This window comes from Oncorhynchus mykiss, chromosome 3 (genome assembly GCF_057628025.1).
Source record: "Oncorhynchus mykiss isolate SJ-2025 chromosome 3, ASM5762802v1, whole genome shotgun sequence".
In the NCBI taxonomy this organism is placed as follows: Eukaryota; Metazoa; Chordata; class Actinopteri; order Salmoniformes; family Salmonidae; genus Oncorhynchus; species Oncorhynchus mykiss.
The window spans coordinates 57882550-57903846 of NC_143024.1; the positions used below are offsets into that span (position 1 = coordinate 57882550).

At 45.9% G+C, this 21297-nt stretch overlaps 1 protein-coding gene across 5 annotated transcripts in view; it reads right to left on the reverse strand.

The window, feature by feature from the left end:
• LOC110504150 (kalirin) overlaps nt 1–21297 on the reverse strand; it is a 262188-nt gene that overhangs the window by 90119 nt on the left and 150772 nt on the right. For all 5 annotated transcript variants that reach the window (XM_036974283.2, XM_036974281.2, XM_036974280.2 and 2 more), the window contains exons 11-17: nt 20590–20781; nt 13369–13538; nt 10488–10662; nt 9734–9929; nt 8136–8302; nt 5346–5465; nt 193–411 (exon numbers count right to left, since the gene is read on the reverse strand). In XM_036974283.2, coding sequence (XP_036830178.2) covers nt 193–411; nt 5346–5465; nt 8136–8302; nt 9734–9929; nt 10488–10662; nt 13369–13538; nt 20590–20781 — 1239 coding nt within the window. The remainder of the gene's footprint in view (nt 1–192; nt 412–5345; nt 5466–8135; nt 8303–9733; nt 9930–10487; nt 10663–13368; nt 13539–20589; nt 20782–21297) is intronic.

Genomic DNA, 21297 nt, shown 5'->3' on the forward strand with positions numbered 1-21297 from the left:
CCATCACGGAACAGGACATTCTACCAATATGCAGCCTTTTCTATAGGGACAGGATGACAACATTGAGGCCATCCAGGCCACCACCACCATTTGTCTCAATGGATGGGAAATGCTCGAGGTGGTTCTTGAGTGATTCCGACACACCTAAAAACAATTCAGGGAGCGCTATGTGGGGGTGGTGTGGACACACACCTGCTCAGAGGTCTTGTAGAAGGCCACAGAAGCGTTGACCAGCTTGAGTCGATCCTCCATCTTGAGCATGAGCTGTTGCCAGTGCATGGCCACCTTCTCGGCGCAGGCCCGTATGCCGTCCGGGTCAAAATGGCCTGCCTGGAGCATGACCTCAGCCTTCTGCTGCACCTGCAGGGCACTCTGGTGCGTCTTCTGGAGGGAATTGGCATGGAAAAGGGACTGGGGGGGGGGGGGGGACACAGAGAGAGAAGGAGAGAGAGGGGTTGTTTAGGTTCAGGGTAAGTGACATGCCAATGTTACATGATCATGTGTTAATTTTAACAGAGTAAATATGATGTTTTTTACAAACTGAACATGTGCCAAGACTTTATATATTCATTTGCGGAAATGGGTTTTCTACAATGTTGTTTTTTGGGGCTGAACCATAGGTGAGGCATGGTAATGTTAAACCATTTTTTTCTAAAGACTTGATATATGCCAGTCCAGTCTAGTCTGGTGCTTGCAAGGCATTCTGGGAGCACGGGTATCCTTTGGACGTCATTAACTATGTGATTAAAACCTTCCAATAAATTATGATTTCAATTTGATGTTTGGTTTTATTAAAAGAAAGATGCAAAAATATGAGAGGCTTGAAGATAAGTGACATTTCATTAGCTACTTGTCTGGAGCTGTCGAAAGATACTGTCACACTAAGAATAAATGCAATTATCTTTCCATATGGCCTCTCCATGTCTAGGTCCCAAATTGCACCCTATCCCCTATGAAATGCACTACTTTTGACCATGACCCTGGTCAATAGTAGTGCACGATATAGGGAATAGGGTGCCATTTGTGACGTAACTTCGTCTGCAATTCTCTCATTTTTCCTCATCTCATATATACTGTGTACAAAATATTAGGAACACCTTCCTAATATTGAGTTGCACCCCCTTTAGCCCTCAGAACAGCCTCAATTCCTCGAGGTATGGACTCTACAAGGTGTCGAAAGCGTTCCACTGGGATGCTGGCCCATGTTGACTCCAATGCATTCCACAGTTGTGTCAAGTTGGCTGGGTGTCCTTTGGGTGATGGACCATTCTTGATACACATGGAAAACTGTTGAGCGTGAAAAAAACAGCAGTGTTGCAGTTCTTGACACACTCAAATCGGTGCGCCTGGCACCTACTACCATACTCCATTCCAAGGCCCTTAAATAGTTTGTCTTACCCATATACCCTCTGAATGGCACATATACACAATCCATGACTCAATTGTCTCAAGGCTTAAAAATCATTCTTTAACCGGTCTCCTCCCCTTCAGCTACACTGATTAAAGTGGATTTAGCAGGTGACATCAATAAGGAATCATAGATTTCACCTGGTCAGTCTATGTCATGGAAAGAGCAGGTTCCTAATGTTTTGTACACTCAGTGTATGTTGTCCTCTAGAAAGAGTATATTCAGTTGTAGCAGTGTCAAATGGCATTTTTTTGTTTTTTGCTTAGCTAGGTTGCACTACATCACAAAGGAAAAAATAAATCAGAATTGAACAGAAATGCATTTTTACAAGTCTATTCAATCTTACAGAATTACACCCATAGAGGCAAACGACCACGTTGTGCTTTTCCTGCCAGCACCAGGCCTGATTTACAACTATAAATCCACCAGAGAAAGCTAATACAGGAGAAAAGGAAATAAAGCCGTCAAGAGTAATTCAACATTTCTGCACTTACACAAGAATGAGCACAGCGTTTAACTTTAAGTTACTACTTAATCAAAAAACATTGCAACTTATGTGCTATCATACACCCAAAAAAGGAGGAATTGTTTCCAAAGGGAATATGAGCAATTGAGTTTGTCCTTTGAATGAAAAATCCGTTGAAAATATCTGCAGAAAAGGAACGAGAAGAAAATGTACCGTTACATAACAAACAAGGAATTTCTTTTCTACATGAGTCCCATTACCTAACTCTAGAAGCCTTCCTAAACTATAACGTAAAGCAGGTCCGCATCCCAAATGGCTCTCTATTCCCTTTATAGTGCACTACTTTTGACCAGGGCTCATAGGGCTCTGGTCAAAAGTAGTGGACTTTATAGGGAATAGGGTGCCATTTGGGATGCATCCCAGGTTTCTGGTCCACAGCTAATGGAGGGCCAGGGAAATGCTGACTCCCCATGAAAGCATAGGACCAAGAGCCATAAACCTTTCATAAAGCATCAATCTTATAGGAGTATATATCACATAACAGTCACTGGTTCATCTAGAACGCTCTGTCAATGTAGTTACTTTTACAACATCCATTTTGCATCTAATATGATATAATCAGGTAAATCCAGACTTAAGTCCCTTAAAGGGTCATCTATGATTGCTACTTCTATTTGTTTTACTTTTAGAATTATTGATACGATCAGGTCCAAAATGATTTCCTTGATAAAGATGAGCAAAAAAGACGGTATAATAGTGTATTATGTATATTAATACAAATACTGGCTATATGTCAAGACTTCCGCCGAAGTCGGTCCCTCTCCTTGTTCGGGCGGTGTTCGGCGGTCGACGTCACCGACCTTCTAGCCATCACTGATCTATTTTTTCATTTTCCATTGGTTTTGTCTTGGCTTCCTTCACACCTGGTTCCAATCCCATTAATCACATGTTGTGTATTTAACCCTCTGTTTCCCCTCATGTCCTTGTCGGAGATTGTTTTATTGTATGTTATGTGCAAGTCGTGTCGGTGTGCGACGGGTTTTGTACCCGCTTATATCATTTTTTTTGTATATTTTGGTTTTTGGAGTTTTATGAGAACTTATTAAACGACTCTGTTTATACCAAGTTTGTTTTCCTGCGCCTGACTTCCCTGCCACCGACACGCACCCATTACACTATATTTTATGCTCACAAATACAGAAAATTATATTATTTTAAACTAATACAATTCCTCAGAGAAAAATATTTAGTTTAATAAGTATATATATATATATATATATATATATTTCCTCTCAAAGAGGAATGGGTAAAAATGATTGGCATCCCTCTTTTCAATACCTTTCAATACCTCACCTTGCGTGGATGTCGGCACTGAGCCTTTTTGCTAAATGTTTTATGAGATTGGAGAACACTTTGGGAGGGATCTTAGACCATTCCTCCAAACAGAATCCTTCCAGATCCTTGATATCCTTTGTCTGCTCTTCTGGACTGACATCTTCAATTCAAACCACGTTTTCAATGGTGTTCATGTCCAGAGACTGAGATGGCCATTGCAAAATGTCAATTTTGAGGTCAATTATCCATTTCTTTGTGAATGTTGATGTGTGCTCAGGGTTACTGTATTGCTGGAAAATCCACTTGCGGCCAAGATTCAGCCTCCCAGCAGAGGCAACCAGGTTTTTGGCTAAAATGTCCTGGAACTGGGTAAAGTTCATGATGCCGTTGACCTTAAGAAGGGCCCCAGGACCAGTGGAAGCCAAATAGCCCCATAAACATCAAAAATCCATCACCATATTTTACAGTAGGTATGAGGTTATTGTCTGCTGATGCATTCTCAGAAGAGGCTCCAAAACCCACCATTGGTGTGCGTGGCCAAAACGCAAAATGTTCATGTCAACTGACCAAAGCACCAGGCGTTTGTTTACATGTTGTTGGATGACGTGAGAATTGAGCTCTTTGGCCATGCACACCAGCGGTGGGTTTGGCGTCGAAATAAGGAACGCATAAGCAGAAAAGAACCCCATACCTACTGTAAAATCTGGTGGTGGATGATCAAGGATGTACGGCGGGACGGTCTAAGATCTTCAATCTCATAAAACATTTGAGAAAAAAAGGCTCAGTGCCGTTACCCTCGAAAGGTAAGGTATTGAAAGGGATGGAAAAAGGGAATGCCAATCATTTTGAGAGGGGGAAAAAAAGTATCACTAGTTAAACAGAAGCTCTTTCTCTGAGCAATTGTATTCGTATAAAATAATATACCTTTTTATTTTACCTTTATTTAATTAGGCAAGTCAGTTAAGAACGAGTTCATATTTTCAATGACAGCCTAGGAACAGTGGGTTAACTGCCTGTTCAGGGGCAGAACGACAGATTTGTACCTTGTCAGCTCGGGGATTTGAACTTGCCACCTTTCGGTTACTAGTCCAACACTCTAACCACTAGGCTACCCTGCCACTAGGCTACCCTGCCGCCCTGCCGTAAATAATAAAGGCCTCATCGTGAGTTTGGTTCAACTGTCGTGCCCCATCAGTACCCAAAATATAAGCTTGTTTTTACCTCATCCCTCAGCCGTTTAACAAAAAAAGTGGCGGGGTATCGCTGTGTTGTCGTTTGAATCCCAGATTGCCCCTTTCTCTCTATAGGTCCCAATAGAAACCTGATGTATGGAGAGGGTGAAAATGATTGTGTGTGTGATAGGCCACTGTGTTGGCTTTCTAGGGTAAATACGTTTGTTTCCCCCAAAGAGAGGAAGGGATGGTGATTACATTAAGAAAACTCCCTCTACACCCTGCACAGTGATTTCATTAAAGTTTGCTAATAGGTTCTTAAAGGGCTTATTTTCATTCCCCCCAAATCGATTCCAGAGCTGTGCTGGACAGGATTCAGCACACATGCACACGCACGCACGCACGCACGCACCCACACAAACACATATACACACACAAGTATACACACGCAAACACACACACAGTCTTGGGTGGTGGTTCTTGGGCTGGAACAGGCCTCCGGATCCAGGCTTCACTACTTGGGAGTCAGAGCCACAGCAGAGCCAGACTGTGCGCCAGGTCACCCGCGTGCTGTGTGTGTGTGTGTGTCGGTGCTGAAACAGGACTTTACCAAGCAGCCCCATCCTGTGTGTGAGGCGCTGCCGTCATGCTCAGAGCAGCAGCTATTTAAGGAGATGAAGGAAAACAACCAGTGCACTGTTTCCCCGAGATAGTGTGTGTGTGTGTGTGTGTGTGTGCACCCCTGAGCCTGTGTAACGTTGACCGACAATGTTTGCGCGGGTGCGTGCATCTGCGTGTGTGTGTCCTAACGGTATACGGAGTTCACACCAAATATGCCGTTGCGTTTAGCTGTGTTTACACTTCGTGCATGCTTGTGTGTGTGTGTGTGTAGTTTAATGACAGCGCACGTTGCAGTGATTAGCCTGGTCAGTCAGCCTGGTTTTGGGGAGGGGGGAGCAGTTACCTCGATGGCCAGCTGGAACTGCTCATGCTCCCTCTGGAGTTGCTCTGCCTCTGACAGCGAGCTGGCATTCACCATGCTGGCGTTCAGCATGGACTCCCCGTTCCGGATCCAGCCCAGGACCTGCAGGGCGGACACACAGAGAGGAGAGGAGTTTAGAGTTTACATTGGTACAGTACAGTTAGATCTAGGCCAGAGGAGGCAGGCTGGTGAGGGAGGATGTCTCATAATAATGGCTAAAATAGAATGGTACCAAACCTATGAAAACCATGTGTTTGATGTGTCGGATACCATTCCATTGATTCCGTTCCAGCCATAACTATGAGCCTGACCTTTAAAATGCCACCAGACACCACTGGTCTGGGCAACCATCAGCTCACGGGAAGCTATGGTCAAATGTGGCTAGAAGAACTGGTTGGTGTAACGTAACACAATACAGTATTCAATAATGTCACTTTTTTAGGACTATGAACATGCTCAGTCATGGTTCGCCTCAAACGGCAGTTGAAAACGTCAGAGGGACAGACTGAGTCAGACCTAGAAATACCAAAAGTCAGGCTTATGTAATGCATATCTAATGCGATCCCAAAATAAAGCATGAGATCAAACTAGAGGCACACAGAGCTTTGGTATAGTTAGTTGCGCTTCATAAAAGCACAGCTTGGTGGCATAGTTCAACATAAACAAGGGGATAAACTAGGATTAGCAGTACTATAATCTTCACGGGCATATTAACGATTACATATTACACGTGTTCCCTTCTGTTCATTTAGGAATCCCATGAGGGATTAGAAACATATGGATCATTTTTTTTCTCTAGCTTCCTGAAACTCAGAGACCGGCTATGCAGAGGATATGGCTCGTCAGTACCACTCTCTTTCTTTCTCCCTTTCTTTCTTTCTCCCTTTCTCCCTTTCTTTCTTTTTCCCTTTCTCCCTTCCTTCCTTCCTTCCTTCCTTCCTTCCTTCCTTCCTTCCTTCCTTCCTTCCTTCCTTCCTTCCTTCCTTCCTTCCTTCCTTCCTTCCTTCCCCTCCCTCCCTTCTGCCTCATCCTCTTTCTCTCTCTCTCTCTTTCTGTCTCTCTGTCTCTCCCTCTCTCAGCCCTTCCCTTTGCTACACCTTTTCCCCCTCCCCTCCCTCCATTACCAACCACACTACCTGGACTGGGCACCGTCCCAGAAGCCTCCTTCATAGCTACTCTCCAGCAATCAGCCCTATTACCATTAGAGTGCGTCATGCAAAGTGGAGCCTCTTCACTCCCAGGTCCCCGGTGAGAGCAGTTTGGCCCTCAATTACAACCGTCCAAATGAGATTAGTGCAGAAGGAAGCTGGCGCGAGATGAGGAAAGAAACTGCGGACGGTGTGAGGGAAGCCAGCAACCATCTGTGGTAGGGTTATTGCGGCTGCATGGCTATAGATTTTTCACCACTGGCTAGCTAGCGCTACTGCAAATGGTGATGGGATTTGCAGTACGCCATAACATGAGTAATTCATCTAGTAAGTAAAAAAGTAACGAGCCGCAATGACTCATAGGAGCCTGTCTCCTGTTGCGTAAGGCAGCTTGACGTACAAGTACACCCCCTGAACAGAACACTAGTCTATGACAGAGCCTTACCTCCAATCTATCTCCTTAACACCGAGTGTCAAGTAGAGACGGATTGGTTCCCATTCCTACAGTCTTTGCTACGATTCGGCCGGGGATCGAACTCCCCCAACCTTGCAATCTCAGGGCGGACACTCCAACCACAAGGCCACTGAGTCGGTTCACTGATTTAACAGTGCACACTGTTTCATTCATTTCTCCTTTATAAAGTGTATATGAGGTACACTTTCACCGGGGAAGTACGACTGAGGACGACGAGATCTCTTTTCCCTGGGAGCCCTGAGACTTGAGAAACGGCCAATAACAGCAAGAGCAGTAACTCTACTGACTATCTACATGTGGCGTACATTATGTGTGTCACTAGCACTGCGACAAATATCATCCATTATTTAGGGAAACTGCAGCATTTATCCAAATAAATATCCACTTGCATTGATATTGAGGCTGAATCATTTATGGCTATATTTCATTTGACTTTAAGAGGTGATTTGCTACGCGGATGGTCCGGCAGACTTCAGTTTGAGAGAGCGATCCAGACGATTTTTCTCCTCTGTATTTCCACAGTTTGTATATGTCTTGCATGGTGAGGAAGGCACACAGCTAAAAGTGCTCTCTGTCAAACTGTCATTCAGATTGAAGTTTCCCCAGAGAGCTTGCTCTCTCAGAACGCGTCCCAAATGGCACTCTACTCCCTAAGTAGTCCATAGGGCTCTAGTCAAAAGTAGTGCACTATATAAGGAATAGGGTCACATTTGAGAGGCAAGTTCAGATTGACACAGACAATACATTACTAGCCTGTCTGAGAAGTGATTCAATAATCGAGTTGAGCGTTTTTCAATGGCACTGGCATACATTGACTTCACATTTGACTCTAGGCCATACAGGCAGATCAGTAGGCAAAAATCTTTGAGAGGAGTGAACAGCTGTCTTCACCAAGAAGCTAATACAAGCCAGTCATTGATCAAACACTGAGCCACTGCTGGCAGCCACGCACACACACTGACTGTTTGATGTAGGGTGCATTCTGCTGGGTGGATGTGCGTGTATATTTGCACGTGCGGGTTTGCGTGTGTGTGTGTATGTATGTATGTTTGCGTGAGTGTGTGTGTGTGTTTGAGACAGCCCTGGACTCTCACCAGCCCAGTTCGCCCTCGTTACCCCTATAATATATAAGCATGGGTGTACACCCACCTGTTTGACCTCTGACTGCAGATGGCGGAGCTGCAGACACTCCTGCAGTCTCTTCTGGGTCTGGTCAGCGCTGACGTCCAGCTCATGCTGCTTCTCATGGAGGAACTCCAGCAGCTCCTGGACCTGAGTGGCCAGATCCACCTCTTTCTCCCCAGTCAACTCAATGCCTAGAACACCACACAGGCACGATGGTCATTACGACATGAAATCATACACAAGTAGTTACATACCATACATGAAGCTATGCATTTGTCCTGTTTTCAGACAAACTGGTTGAAACAATGTTGTCCCCATGTTACTTCCACCAAATAATGAAACGTGATGGTGTTGAATTCACGTGGAAAACTGATATTTATTTTGGTCTTTTTTTTAACTAAACTTTAAATCCAATGAGATGGTTAGCATTATTGTTGAGAGCCCTACTGGCCCAGGTCAAAAGGTGTACACTATATAGTGAACGGGGTGCCATTTGGAATGCTCCCATACAGTTGAGTGTTTCGCCGGTGCAATAGGAGTGACCTCATAAGGTAATATAAACTGGACCACTAGGTGGAGCTAGTGCACTAGTCCTTCCCCAATGAGCACCAGCTAATTTCTCTCCGCCTTGTTCTTTCTCAATTAATGAAATCACCCGACTTAAAAAGACAACACTTCACTTCAATGTCTAATTAAGTAATTACTGGGACTACCCAAAACCACAGGGTTATCAAGTGTATCTGAGGAGACAAGAAAACAGTATGTGCGTTCCAAATGGCACACTGTGCGCCCTGGTCAAAAGTAGTGCACTTCAAAAGGAATAGGGCGCCATTTAGGACGCAGGCATAGTGAGGAAGAGTACCACTCCAAAAAACATTGATACAAATGTCTATACTGTACAGGTTAAAATGTGACCCTTACACTGGGCTAATTTAATCTTCCAGGGGGAAATATTGTCGAGAGTCCAGCCCACACCTTTGGAGGGCTTAAGTCTCCTTTGGACAGGAACGAGGGGGATGTCACAGACCACACAGTCCATGAAGGGCACACGAGGGTGGCCCAGATTGAGTGCCTTCCCCAGAGTGCCATTTGGGATGCAGCCCAGGCCTAGAATTAAACCCCATGCAGTGCAGTGAAGAGGGTAAGAGGATTGTGCTGAGGGGGAAGGTGAAGCCTTGCTTTTCAAACCTAATTCCTGACTCCTCTCCCTCTCTCCAGATGGTGAACTCCACCGATGTTCAGATAAGACTTCCACTACCCCTCTGAACCTCTACTGCTACCACCCTCCCTCCATCCCTCACAACCATCAGATCCTTCCACATGAGCCCAAGTCAGGTGGCCGGTGGGTGGACCGCTGCTCTCTCTGAGTTGGCAGGGCAGCAAACCTACCCATTTACTCTCCTGTCCCTCTCTCTTAACCCATTCTACGCCTAGCCCGGTGACATAGCTGTAGCCGTAGACTCTCATGGCAGAACTACACACCATGTGAGTTGCGCGACCTTTACATCATGCAGAACAGACACGTCCAGTGACAAGAGCGTCATTAGGGAGAAAAAGAGATGCAGCTGAGTGTGTCCCCCCCCCCCTATCGCTGCGCAATATGAGTGGCTGTCAGTGTTCACCTGAGGCCTGGACCTCCATGATGTACTGGTGCAGGTCCTGTCCCTGCTGCATCACCTCGAAGGTCATGTTGTTCATGGCCAGCTTGCGCTCCGTGTGGCGCTGCAGCCGCTGCTCGGCCAGGGTCAGGTCCTCCGAGTTGAAGTCGTTCACCTGGCGCAGCAGGTCCTCGTTCCACGCGTCCAGCTCCGCCGTCACCTGCAGGGAGAGCAGAGGGCAAAGGTCAGAGGTTAACAATGTCGTTAGTGTTACACCCGGATGGCACACCTGGGGGTGCCGTATGTATCAAGCATCTCAAGAGTACGAGTGCTGATCCGTCGTGTTCTAAAAGGCAAAACTGATCCTAGATCAGCATCCCTACTCTGGGATGCTTGGTACACTGAGAGTATTACGTGCAGCTCAGATGATATGGTGAAACAATACCACAGCCAAATCTCTTCCCTTAGGCATACGGTACATTTATAAGAACAGTATATAGCTCTCCCCATATTATAGTTCATAATGACACCATTGCATAACCCAATGGTAATTCACAGCACTCAGGTCTAGGACATACTAGGAGAGCAGCACTGCACTGCACGTAGTTATCTATCAAAGTCAACTGACATTAGGTCTCTCCAAGCCTTACGCTACGATCATTAGATTACTGTGTGGCCAGCAGATGGGCACAGTACACAGTAGCCCCCCCCACTCCCATCGACCTGCCACCTGAGCCCCCTCTCCCCCCTCCCCCAGCTGCCGTCTTCCCTCTCACACCTCGATGGTGTACTGCTCAAAGATGCGTAGCTGCAGGAAGATGTCCAGTTTGATTTTCCTCTCGTGGAACAGCTCCTCCATCTGGCCCTGGGCCTCGTCCAGGTGCTGCAGGACACTCTCGATGTGGGAGATGGAGCTGTTGTGGGGCATCTTGTTGGTGGACATTGCAGCGTCCCTGAAGCCCAGGAGGAGCGAGGGAGGGGGAGAGAGAGAGAGGAGAGAGAGAGAAGAGAGAGAGAGGAGAGAGAGAGAGAAGAGAGAGAGAGAAGAGAGAGAGAGAAGAGAGAGAGAGAAGAGAGAGAGAGGAGAGAGAGAGAGAATAGAGAGAGAGAAGAGAGAGAGAATAGAGAGAGAGAAGAGAGAGAGAATAGAGAGAGAATAGAGAGAGAGAAGAGAGAGAGAGAGAGAGAATAGAGAGAGAGAGAGAGAGAAGAGAGAGAGAGAATAGAGAGAGAGCGAGAGAGAGAGAGAGCGAGAGAGAAGAGAGAGAGAGCGAGAGAGAGAGAGAGAGAGAATAGAGAGAGAGAAGAGAGAATAGAGAGAGAGAAGAGAGAGAGAATAGAGAGAGAGAGAGAGAGAGAAGAGAGAGAGAGAGAGAGAGAGAAGAGAGAGAGAGAGAATAGAGAGAGAGAATAGAGAATAGAGAATAGAGAGAGAGAAGAGAGAGAGAATAGAGAGAGAGAGAGAGAGAGAGAAGAGAGAGAGAGAGAGAGAGAGAAGAGAGAGAGAGAGAGAGAGAAGAGAGAGAGAGAATAGAGAGAGAGAGAGAGAGAGAAGAGAGAGAGAGAAGAGAGAGAGAGAGAGAGAGAGAGAATAGAGAGAGAGAGAGAGAGAACCCTGAGCTGTGAGACAGGCAGTAATAAGACCAAGGCTCAAATGGCAACCTATTAACGTCCTCCCTTTATTGCGCACTATCTTTGACCAGGGCCCCTAGGACTCTAGTAGTGCCCTATAGAGAATAGCAAAATAGACGCAAAGGGGGTGTTCTTTTCATGGTGTTAAGTGTTCAATAAGAGAGGTTGTAAAATATGCAATAAACGAGGCAGCTCTATGGAATAGCCTAATTGCCCACACTGTAAAGGCACTGTAGTCCATTCCTGCGGTCAAATTACCTAGTGTCAGAAATACATATATATATATTTTTACAGAAACGAAATGACAAAATGTAGACCTACAGTATCTTTGCTAAATACGTTGACTTGAAGCCATTTGCAGTCCACATGGTTCTAAGCGGCTTCAATAGCATTCACACTGCCGTAGGAGTCAGGACTACTGTAAATTGCATTATGGCTGATCATGGACATGCCAGCATTCACACTGCCGTAGGAGTCAGGACTACTGTAAATTGCATTATGGCTGATCATGGACATGCCAGCATTCACACTGCCGTAGGAGTCAGGACTACTGTAAATTGCATTATGGCTGATCATGGACATGCCAGCATTCACACTGCCGTAGGAGTCAGGACTACTGTAAATTGCATTATGGCTGATCATGGACATGCCAGACATTGTCAATAAGCCAGATGAAATGAATTCTTGATTAAGGCCTAAAAAGAGAACAAATAATTCTAAAAAGTCTAACATTTTTAACAGAACAACAACTTGTTTTAAATAGGCTGTTTCACACTTACAGGCACCATCATTTCTCCCCGTGGGCGTATAATATAAAAACAACGCAGATATGGAGGGTTTTAACACACATCCAAACGTTTCACAGTAGCTGGACAGAGATCCAACATAAAGAGAAAGGGAGAATGTCCACTCACCGTTATACTGCTCCCAAATAGACCAGTGCTTTATGAACATAATCAGGAGCCAAACCTTTTATCCACAGTCTTGACTACTTTGCAATTGCATCGGGCAGACAAAAAACTGCCTTAATTGAGAGGAGGGGGAGACTATGCTTGGTTTTTAATGAAATAAAACAAAATGTGAATTATTATATATATTTTCTTTATGTTTCTAAATACAAAGTATACAGGCACCAAAAGTCCATTGGGCTACTCTTGTACCATGCGCATATAAACGGTGATCGGCACGGCACGGCTGGATAGGCTGATCTCCGCTATCAAAGTTAATTCCGTAACCAACTGCGTTACAGGTTGGTCTTAAATATTCCCGTCAGCGCCGTCTGAAATTAGCACTTTGGATCAGGTTTTTAAGGACACACTTCAAATATTTCCACCCCGACTATCTGAGCTCATATAGGACATGTAACCTGGTTGTTAGGGCTGGTAAATGCCTGTGCGTCAGTTTTTACATGATGAAATTGCAAACTTAACAACAGCCGAAAAGAAATTGCCCTATATCTGACATGGTACAGGTGTCTTATAGTTTTATACTTTGGTTTTAAATGACATTTTCCTGTGTGACCCTGATTTAGCCCACTGCTGTAAAATGTTAACACACCCGCCCCTGGAGTGGATTAGCAATTACAACACCTATCACAATGCAGTATTGAACTTCGAGTGCTTCCCAAATGGCACCCTATAGGATGGGACACAGCCTTATAGTACAGCAATCTCTATGTGTTCTCGGACACTTGACACTCTCTCCCACACATGGGTCTGTGGCCCATAAAACAAGCGAGTGTGTTTTGTTGACTGCGGTGAAATGGCATCATATTTCCATCGCTCTTGACAGTACACTCTTAGACAAAAAGGTGCTAGGAGAACCATTTGAAGAACCCATTTTGGTTCCAGGTAGAATCCCTTTGAGTTCCATTTAGAACCTTTTCCACAGCCTGTAGTTCTCCCCACTGTCCCCTGGTGGAGGCCTCTGTAACACCCCGGGGTGAAGTTTCCCCTAGGTTCAGATCTAGGATCAGCTTCCCCCATTCCTAACCTTATCACCCTAAATGTAGCAGATACAGCACTGACCTGAGCTGCTGGATGAGATCCTCTCCCTCCTTGATGACGTTAAGCGTAGCCTCCAGGGTGGCCGTCTGCTGCTGCTGGAACTGCTTGATGAGCTCCTGGACTGACTCCACCGAGTCTGAACACACCTCCTCCAACAGCTCCTTCTGCAGGTCCTCCATCCACGTCCACAGCTGGAGGGAGAGAGAGAGAGGGAGGGAAGGATGATGGGAGGAAAGAAGGGAGGGTGAGAGAGAGAGAGAGGAAGGAAGGAAGGAAGGAAGGAAGGAAGGAAGGAAGGAAGGAAGGAAGGAAGGAAGGAAGGAAGGAAGGATGACGGGAGGAAAGATGGGTGAGAGGGAGAAAGAGAGAGAGAGAGAGAGAGAGAGAGAGAGGGAGGGAAGGTGGATGGGAGGAAGGGTGAGAGAGAGAGAGAGAGAGGGAAGGAAGGAAGGAAGGAAGGAAGGAAGGAAGGAAGGAAGGAAGGAAGGGTGAGAGAGAGAGAGAGAGAGAGGGAGGGAAGGATGATGGGAGGAAGGGTGAGAGAGAGAGAGAGAGAGAGAGAGAGAGAGAGAGAGAGAGAGAGGGAGGGAAGGATGATGGGAGGAAGGGTGAGAGAGAGAGAGAGAGAGAGAGAGAGAGAGAGAGAGAGAGAGAGAGAGAGAGAGAAGGAAGGAGGGAAGGAGGGAAGGAAGGAGGGAATGAAGAAAGGAAGGAAGGAAGGAAGGAAGGGTGTGAGAGAGAGAGAGAGAGAGAGAGAGAGCACTGAGAGACGTTACAACAGAACTCAACATAACTCACACCCTGAGGGTCAGACTGTAAAGGACACAATGGGTGAAGCTTTAAGCAGCAATAGTTGTCTAACAGCAATGCACTGACTTATTAAAATAGACAGTAACTTTTCAGTGTGGCTTCATATGTATAATACGTACGCAGGACGAGTACTCAGCACATACTGTATCTCTCTTTAGACTAATTGTTTGACAGCGGGGAAGAAATAAATCCATTTCCTTTTCCATCTCCACAATTAGAGAACTGCTCTCAAAACTCACCGAAAATAGATGCCCATTTCTCAAACTACACCACTTATTTATTTATTTTTTGAAATCACAGAAAAAAAAGATTAACTTGCACTTTAATATTTCAATGAGGGAACAGGAGCTTGAATACACAATTACACACAGCACCTGGAGCATAATCCGAGTAAATTGGCAGGAGACGTTTGGTTGTGTTGAGGGGGGAATGAATCGCAAAGTTCAGCACCTGCTTCATCATCATTTCAGTATCAGCACACTCTAGCTTGGCAAGATTGTTGTCCCAAATGGCACCCTATTGCCTATTCCTTATACAAAGTGATTTACTTTTTACCAGGGCCCATATAGGGAATAGGGTCGTCATTTGGGATGCAGACTCCCTCACTGTTCGCAGTCAGCTCAAGCTCTACTGAGATGCACTGTTGAGGTTTTTCCTATTTACATAAAAAAAAGGAACTTGCTGGACATAGATTTGGCCTGCTAGGCTTGCTGGTCCTCAAAGCATACTCATAGGACATTATGGTAAAAGCAACGCTGCTCTGCCCTTCTCACTCTCCCCGGGTGCAGTGTGTGTGCGAAATGAGTTACTCTCATAACAGTTCATCTAGTATGAAGAGTTTCATTATTTTAGCCATGACAATAACAGCACTTTACCCCGAATGCACCAAGCCATAAAACAATGCTTGCTAAGTCTTCCTCCACAGACAATAATTGGAAGATGGAAATGAGTCAAGATGGTGAGCACCACAAGTGGATGCTCAAGTGTTGTTTGCAACACTGCAATGAGGTCGACAAAACAGGCGTGGCCTAATCATTGAACCAGATAAGTACGACGGCAAGATCTAGCATGACACAACTCATGGACACTAACAGACACGTTGTATTCCAGGAACCACATTCCTAAAAGAATGGCGCACAAAACAAAAAAAAAGAAACACGCCTCAGGATACTAACGTCATCACCTCCCTCCAGTGAGACACTGTACTCCATCCCAAATGGCACCCTATTCCCTTTATAGTGCACTAATTCTGACCGGGGCCCTATCCACATTCCTACAGGGCTCTGGTCAAAGGTAGCACTCTATATAGGGATATCGGGTGCCATTTGGGACACAGGCGCTGTCATCATTTCCACTCGAACCTGTACTTTGGCTCACTTTGCTCATGACTGTGACTATACACACATGCAGAGGGGATTCTCTGTGTCTTTTTTGAAGGGGTTAACAAACAAATAAATGAATAAAGCAGAGAGTGGCGTTGCCATCTTGGTGGTTCCCATGGTAACCGCTCTCCATGACTGATCTGAGCTCGCTCAGAATTAAACATGCTTCTCTGTGTGACTCCTGCTTCAGCTAATGGATCCTGGCTGTGTTGCGCTGCACTGGGCATGGCCAGCACCACACAGCTACCACGCATTTACAGATTTCACCACAAACCTGAATTAGGATTAGACATAGGATTAGGGTGAAATAGGTTGTGCATACTATTTGTAATCCCAGGTCTGTAATACTGTAATAGAATATACTGTACAAGCACACACACGTCACACTTGCACACAGATTTCACCATGAACCAGAATTAAGACATGGGATTGGGGGTGAAATAGGTTGTGCATAATAGTTGTAATCCCAGGTCTGTAATACTGTAATAGAATATACTGTACGAGCACACACACGTCACACTTGCACACAGATTTCACCATGAACCAGAATTAAGACATGGGATTGGGGTTGAAATAGGTTGTGCATAATAGTTGTAATCCTGGGTTAATGTAAATGCTCCAGTCAGAAGACACTTAGAGCATTCTCTGAGAGCATTTCAATACTCTATGTCTCATGTGGAGTCCATAGTGAAGTATCCTCCTCCTTCATTTCGCTTGCATCCCAAATGGCACATATTCCCTCTATGGGGCACCGCAATACGTTTGACCAGGGCTCCTGGGGAATAGGCTGCCATTTGGGACACGAGGCGAGGGTGCCAACATCAAGCAGCCTAAACGAACACATGAGTGAGACGTTTGGACCCCTATGGGCTCTGGTCAAAAGTAGTCAAAAGTAGGGTGCCGTTTGGGAAAAGCCTTGTCCCAGCCATCTCTCGTAATATTGCCCTGAGTGAACATGTGGCAAACACACCGAGCCTTTCCAACAGTTCCTCTGTGTGATTGATAAATCACGGCTCTGATTGCTTTCCTCGTCTGTTTGACGGCACAGTCTGACCGAGCACTCACGGGAGAGTCCCAAATGGCACCCTATCCCTGTAAAGTGCACTTCGTTTGACCAGAGCCCATGGTATATGGAAAGTGGTCAAAAGCAGTGCCCTATAAAGGGAAATAGGGCACCACTTGGGATGCGGGCCATGTCTCCATGTGGACCACTGTCCAGAATGCAAATTAGTATCTTTCAGCTCACACAGCACAGCAGCCTAAAACCTTATTTCTTTTAGCTAATTGCTGCTTTCTGTTAGTCTGGTAGAAAGTATATTAAATGTCAATCGATATAGAGATAGAACCATAAGCGCGAGCAGAAGGCGGAGGCAGCCGAGGAGAAAGCAGAGGAGGGAAATGAAAAAGATTCATACATTACGGTGAGGTGATTACCCCTCCGTAAATCAAACATTTGCTCGGCGGAGCGCATCGTTTTCTTTTACGTGAGCGGAGGAAAACACAAACAACAAAACTTCCCCCTGGCAGTGAACACCACATCAAGCGAGTAACACTAAGTTGAAAGTTGTCAGTAATTGTCCGTTGAGCCGGTGTTGACAGGGATTTGGTGGCATTAGTGATGCATCTGATGCAGTGAGCGTGCCCTCAGTAAACTGGCTATTTCGTTTCATTAGGCTTTTAAAAAGCAATGCCATCTCCGTAGACCACTACTACTGACACCGCCCTATGTAGTGAGCGTCCCAAATGACACCCTATTCGCTATGTAGTGCACTACTTTTGACCAGGGCACATAGTCACCCATTGGGCTCAGGTCAAAGGTAGTGCACTTCAAAGGAAAAAGGGGGATGGGATGCTATTGGGATGCTCTTGGTCTCTAAATCAATAAGGGATGTGGACTTGGCTTTCAGGATAACAATCAGACCCTAGGAGTCTTATTTCAGGCCAATCTAAGCACAGGTTGGTGTGCGTCTTCAGGCCAAGCTCTCCGAGCCCCTGAAAAGTAAACTATTAAAGAAAGACTTTGAGTCCAACAACATTTCCTGGTCTGGTCTACGTCTCAAATGGCACCCTATTCCCTACATAGTGCACTCAGAAAAATTGGTGCTTTCTAGGACCTAAAGGGGTTCTTCGGCTGTCCCCACAGGAGAAGCCTTTGAAGAACCCTTTTTTGGTTCAAGGTTGAATCTATTTGTGTTCCACGTAGAACCCTTTCCGCAGAGGGTTCTACGCGGAACTCAAAAGGGCTCTACCTGGAACCAAAAAAGGGTTCTACTATGGGGACAGTCAAAGAACCCTTTTGGAACCCTTTTTGTAAGAGTGTGGTGCCTTATATAGGGGATAGGGTGCCATGTAAGATGCAGCCCGTCATCCATAAGCAATCTACCATAATGCATCATGTCGACAGGAGCAAGCCAGTCAGAAGGTAAGCTGCTCCTCTGCTCCGAACACAGTGAATAACATAAATCGGCTTTGGAAAAGAAAAGTGGGCTGTTGGAAAGGGTACAAGGTGGAGACTTAAAAATGGTAGCAAACAGTTTAATATACGCCATATATATACTGTATACGCCCCATACAATGTGCGATTTTCAAATCATTGCCATTTTCCTTTTCTCAGTCTGATATTCCGCTAAGATACTTCCCACAATCACTCTGCCTAGTCACTCTCTGCTCTGCGTGGAACGGCTGCGACTCCGAAAACCCACACTCCCACTGCTTCTCATAGATCACTGGGACTGGCTCACGAATGATGTGTGTGTGTGTCTGTGTGTGTGCGTGTATGTGTGCGTGTAGGTGTGTGTGTGTGTGTGTAGCTGATGAATGATGGCTCCATTAGGAGAGCTGAACCAAACAAATGCCCTCCACGCTGCTCCAGAGGTTCCACAGGTGAATCGTGGTACTCCGCAGCGCAGGATAATGACTCTGGCTCATAGGTTGGTCAGGAAAATCAGAAGACCTCAACAAGCAGTGGTCACCCAGCCCAGCGTACACAGGCCTTTTATGTCTTCCTCCTGTCCCAGTGCTCAAAGATGTGCCGCATTAAGGGGATAGACAATGGTACCGTATTACTTTACAGAGTACTAATTCTGACCAGGGCCCATAGGGTTTATAGTGCACTACTTTTGACCAGGGCCCATAGGGTTTATAGTGCACTACTTTTGACCAGGGCCCATAGGGTTTATAGTGCACTACTTTTGACCAGTGCCAGTAGGGTTTATAGTACACTACTTTTGACCAGGGCCAGTAGGGTTCGGGTCGAAAGTAGTACACTACACGCTGAAGAGCTGCTAGGGGAAGAGAGGAGAACAGCAAGCTGTCTAGGGTCATCTACCACATCCACCCCTTGTTCAGTAACACGGAGAGAGAGAGAGAGAGAGAGAGAGAGAGAGAGAGAGAGAGGGAAGGAAGGAAGGAAGGAAGGAAGGAAGGAAGGAAGGAAGGAAGGAAGGAAGGAAGGAAGGAAGGAAGGAAGGAAGGAAGGAAGGAAGGAAGGAAGGAAGGAAGGAAGGAAGGAGGGTGAGAGAGAGAGAGAGCGAAAGAGAGAGAGAGAGAGAGAGAAAGAGAGAGAGAAGGAAGGAAGGAAGGAAGGAAGGAAGGAAGGAAGGAAGGAAGGAAGGAAGGAAGGAAGGAAGGAAGGAAGGAAGGAAGGAAGGAAGGAAGGAAGGAAGGAAGGGTGAGAGAGAGAGAGAGCGAAAGGGAGAGAGAGAGAGAGAGAGAAAGAGAGGGAAGGAAGGAAGGAAGGAAGGAAGGAAGGAAGGAAGGAAGGAAGGAAGGAAGGAAGGGTGAGAGAGAGAGAGAGACAGAGACAGAGACAGAGAGAGAGAGAGAGAGAGAGAGAGAGAGAGAGAGAGAGAGAGAGATAGACCCAACCAAATCGTGAGAAAACAAAAAGACACATTGACACATTGGTAAGAATTAACAAAAAAACTGAGCAAACTAGAATGCTATTTGGCCCTACACAGAGAGTACACAGTTGCAGAATACCTGACCACTGTGACTGACCCAAATTTAAGGAAAGCTTTGACTATGTACAGACTCAGTGAGCATAGCCTTGTTATTGAGAAAGGCCGCCGCAGGCAGACCTGCTATGTGAAAAATGCCCACAAAATGAGGTGGAAACTGAGCTGCACTTCCTAACCTCCTGTCAAATGTACGACCATATTAGAGACATATATTTCACTCAGATTATACAGATCCACAAAGAATTCGAAAACAGACTAGATTCTCCCATATCTACTGGGTGAAATACCACAGAGTGCCATCACAGCAGCAAGATGTGTGACCTGTTGCCACAAGAAAAGGGCAACCAGTGAAGAACAAACACCATTATAAATACAACCCATACTTGTGTTTATTTATGTTCCCTTTTGTACTTGAACCATTTGCACAGAATTACAACACTTTATATAGACATAATATGACATTTGTAATGTCTTTATTCTTTTGGAACTTCTGTGAGTGAAATGTTTACTGTTCATTTCTGTTGTTACTTTCAGTTTTGTATATTATCTACTTCACTTGCTTTGGCAATGTTAATATATGTTTCCCATGCCAATAAAGCCTCTTTAATTCAATTGAGAGAGAGATAGAGCTGTGAACTTGTGAACATCACAAAATCGGGGTAAAAATCAAAAATAACAGTTGGACACTGATTTTAAAGAGTTTAAGATTAGATGGTGGTAGGTCTGTGAAGTAGCCCTCACACAGACAGAATGTCCATCCCTATTAGCAACCTTTTGACCAGGGATGTGGGCTATTGTAGTGCACTATATAGGGAATAGGGTGCCCAGGCTGGTCACTCACATATGGCATGGATCAGGCTGCACTAACTAGAGAGAAGACTCCCTGCATACCTTAGTAATCTGGGTGCGATCCTCTGTGAACGGCTGGTATGAATGCCCTGTCTGTCGGCAGCGATCAGCGACACTCGCAGACGGGCATCTTGAGGCTGCATAAGCCAAGCCAACCCCCGAGTCTCAACCCTGTGCCAAGTTACTGCTCTCCAGGACAGGGAGCATGAACCATCATGCAGGTCAGGGTTCAAAGGTCTTACCTCCTTGGTGTGGGTGTGGAAGGAGACCGACATGTCCAGCAGCAGTTTCCTCTGCTCCACCCGCCGGACAAAGTCTTGGATCCTGACCTCCAGGTGTCGCGCTGCTTTGTAGATCTCCTCTGGGTCACATTCCCCAGTCTGGGCCAGCTGCTCGGCCGCCTCCAGGAGCTTGTCTGCGTTGGTGTAGGTGTTCTGGTACCCAGGGGAGACAAAAGGGCAGCTCAATTAGATGACCGCAAACACAAGTGGGTAGAGAACTGGGTCTGCAATGTGCACTCTACAGGATCTTACCGGCTGCAACTCTGAGGTCTCCAAGTTCATTGACAATTGTGTCTGTCTGCACTCTGTCTCTGCATGCTTTGCCTGACCACTGCACTCCTGTCTCTCTCTCCTCCACCACCACAAACAGGCAAGACCTCTCTCTCCGATGGGCGCCTCCACTACTAAATTGCCCCAAAACTCTGCAGAGTGGCAGGGTAAATCCTTGGCTATCCAGATGTGGTAATCCCACAGCTTGGCAAGTGTTGTCTCTGGATCAACACGACAGTGGGGACTAAGTCCGTAGAGCATCAGCCATCAGGGCAGGACAGATTAATGCCTGGCTAGCATGTAGCGTGTAACAAGTAGCAGCGTGGTGATCTGACTAGGATGGGATGACCCAAAGGCTCGGGAACTGGTCACCTCCTGTAAGGTTGTGGCACATTCACT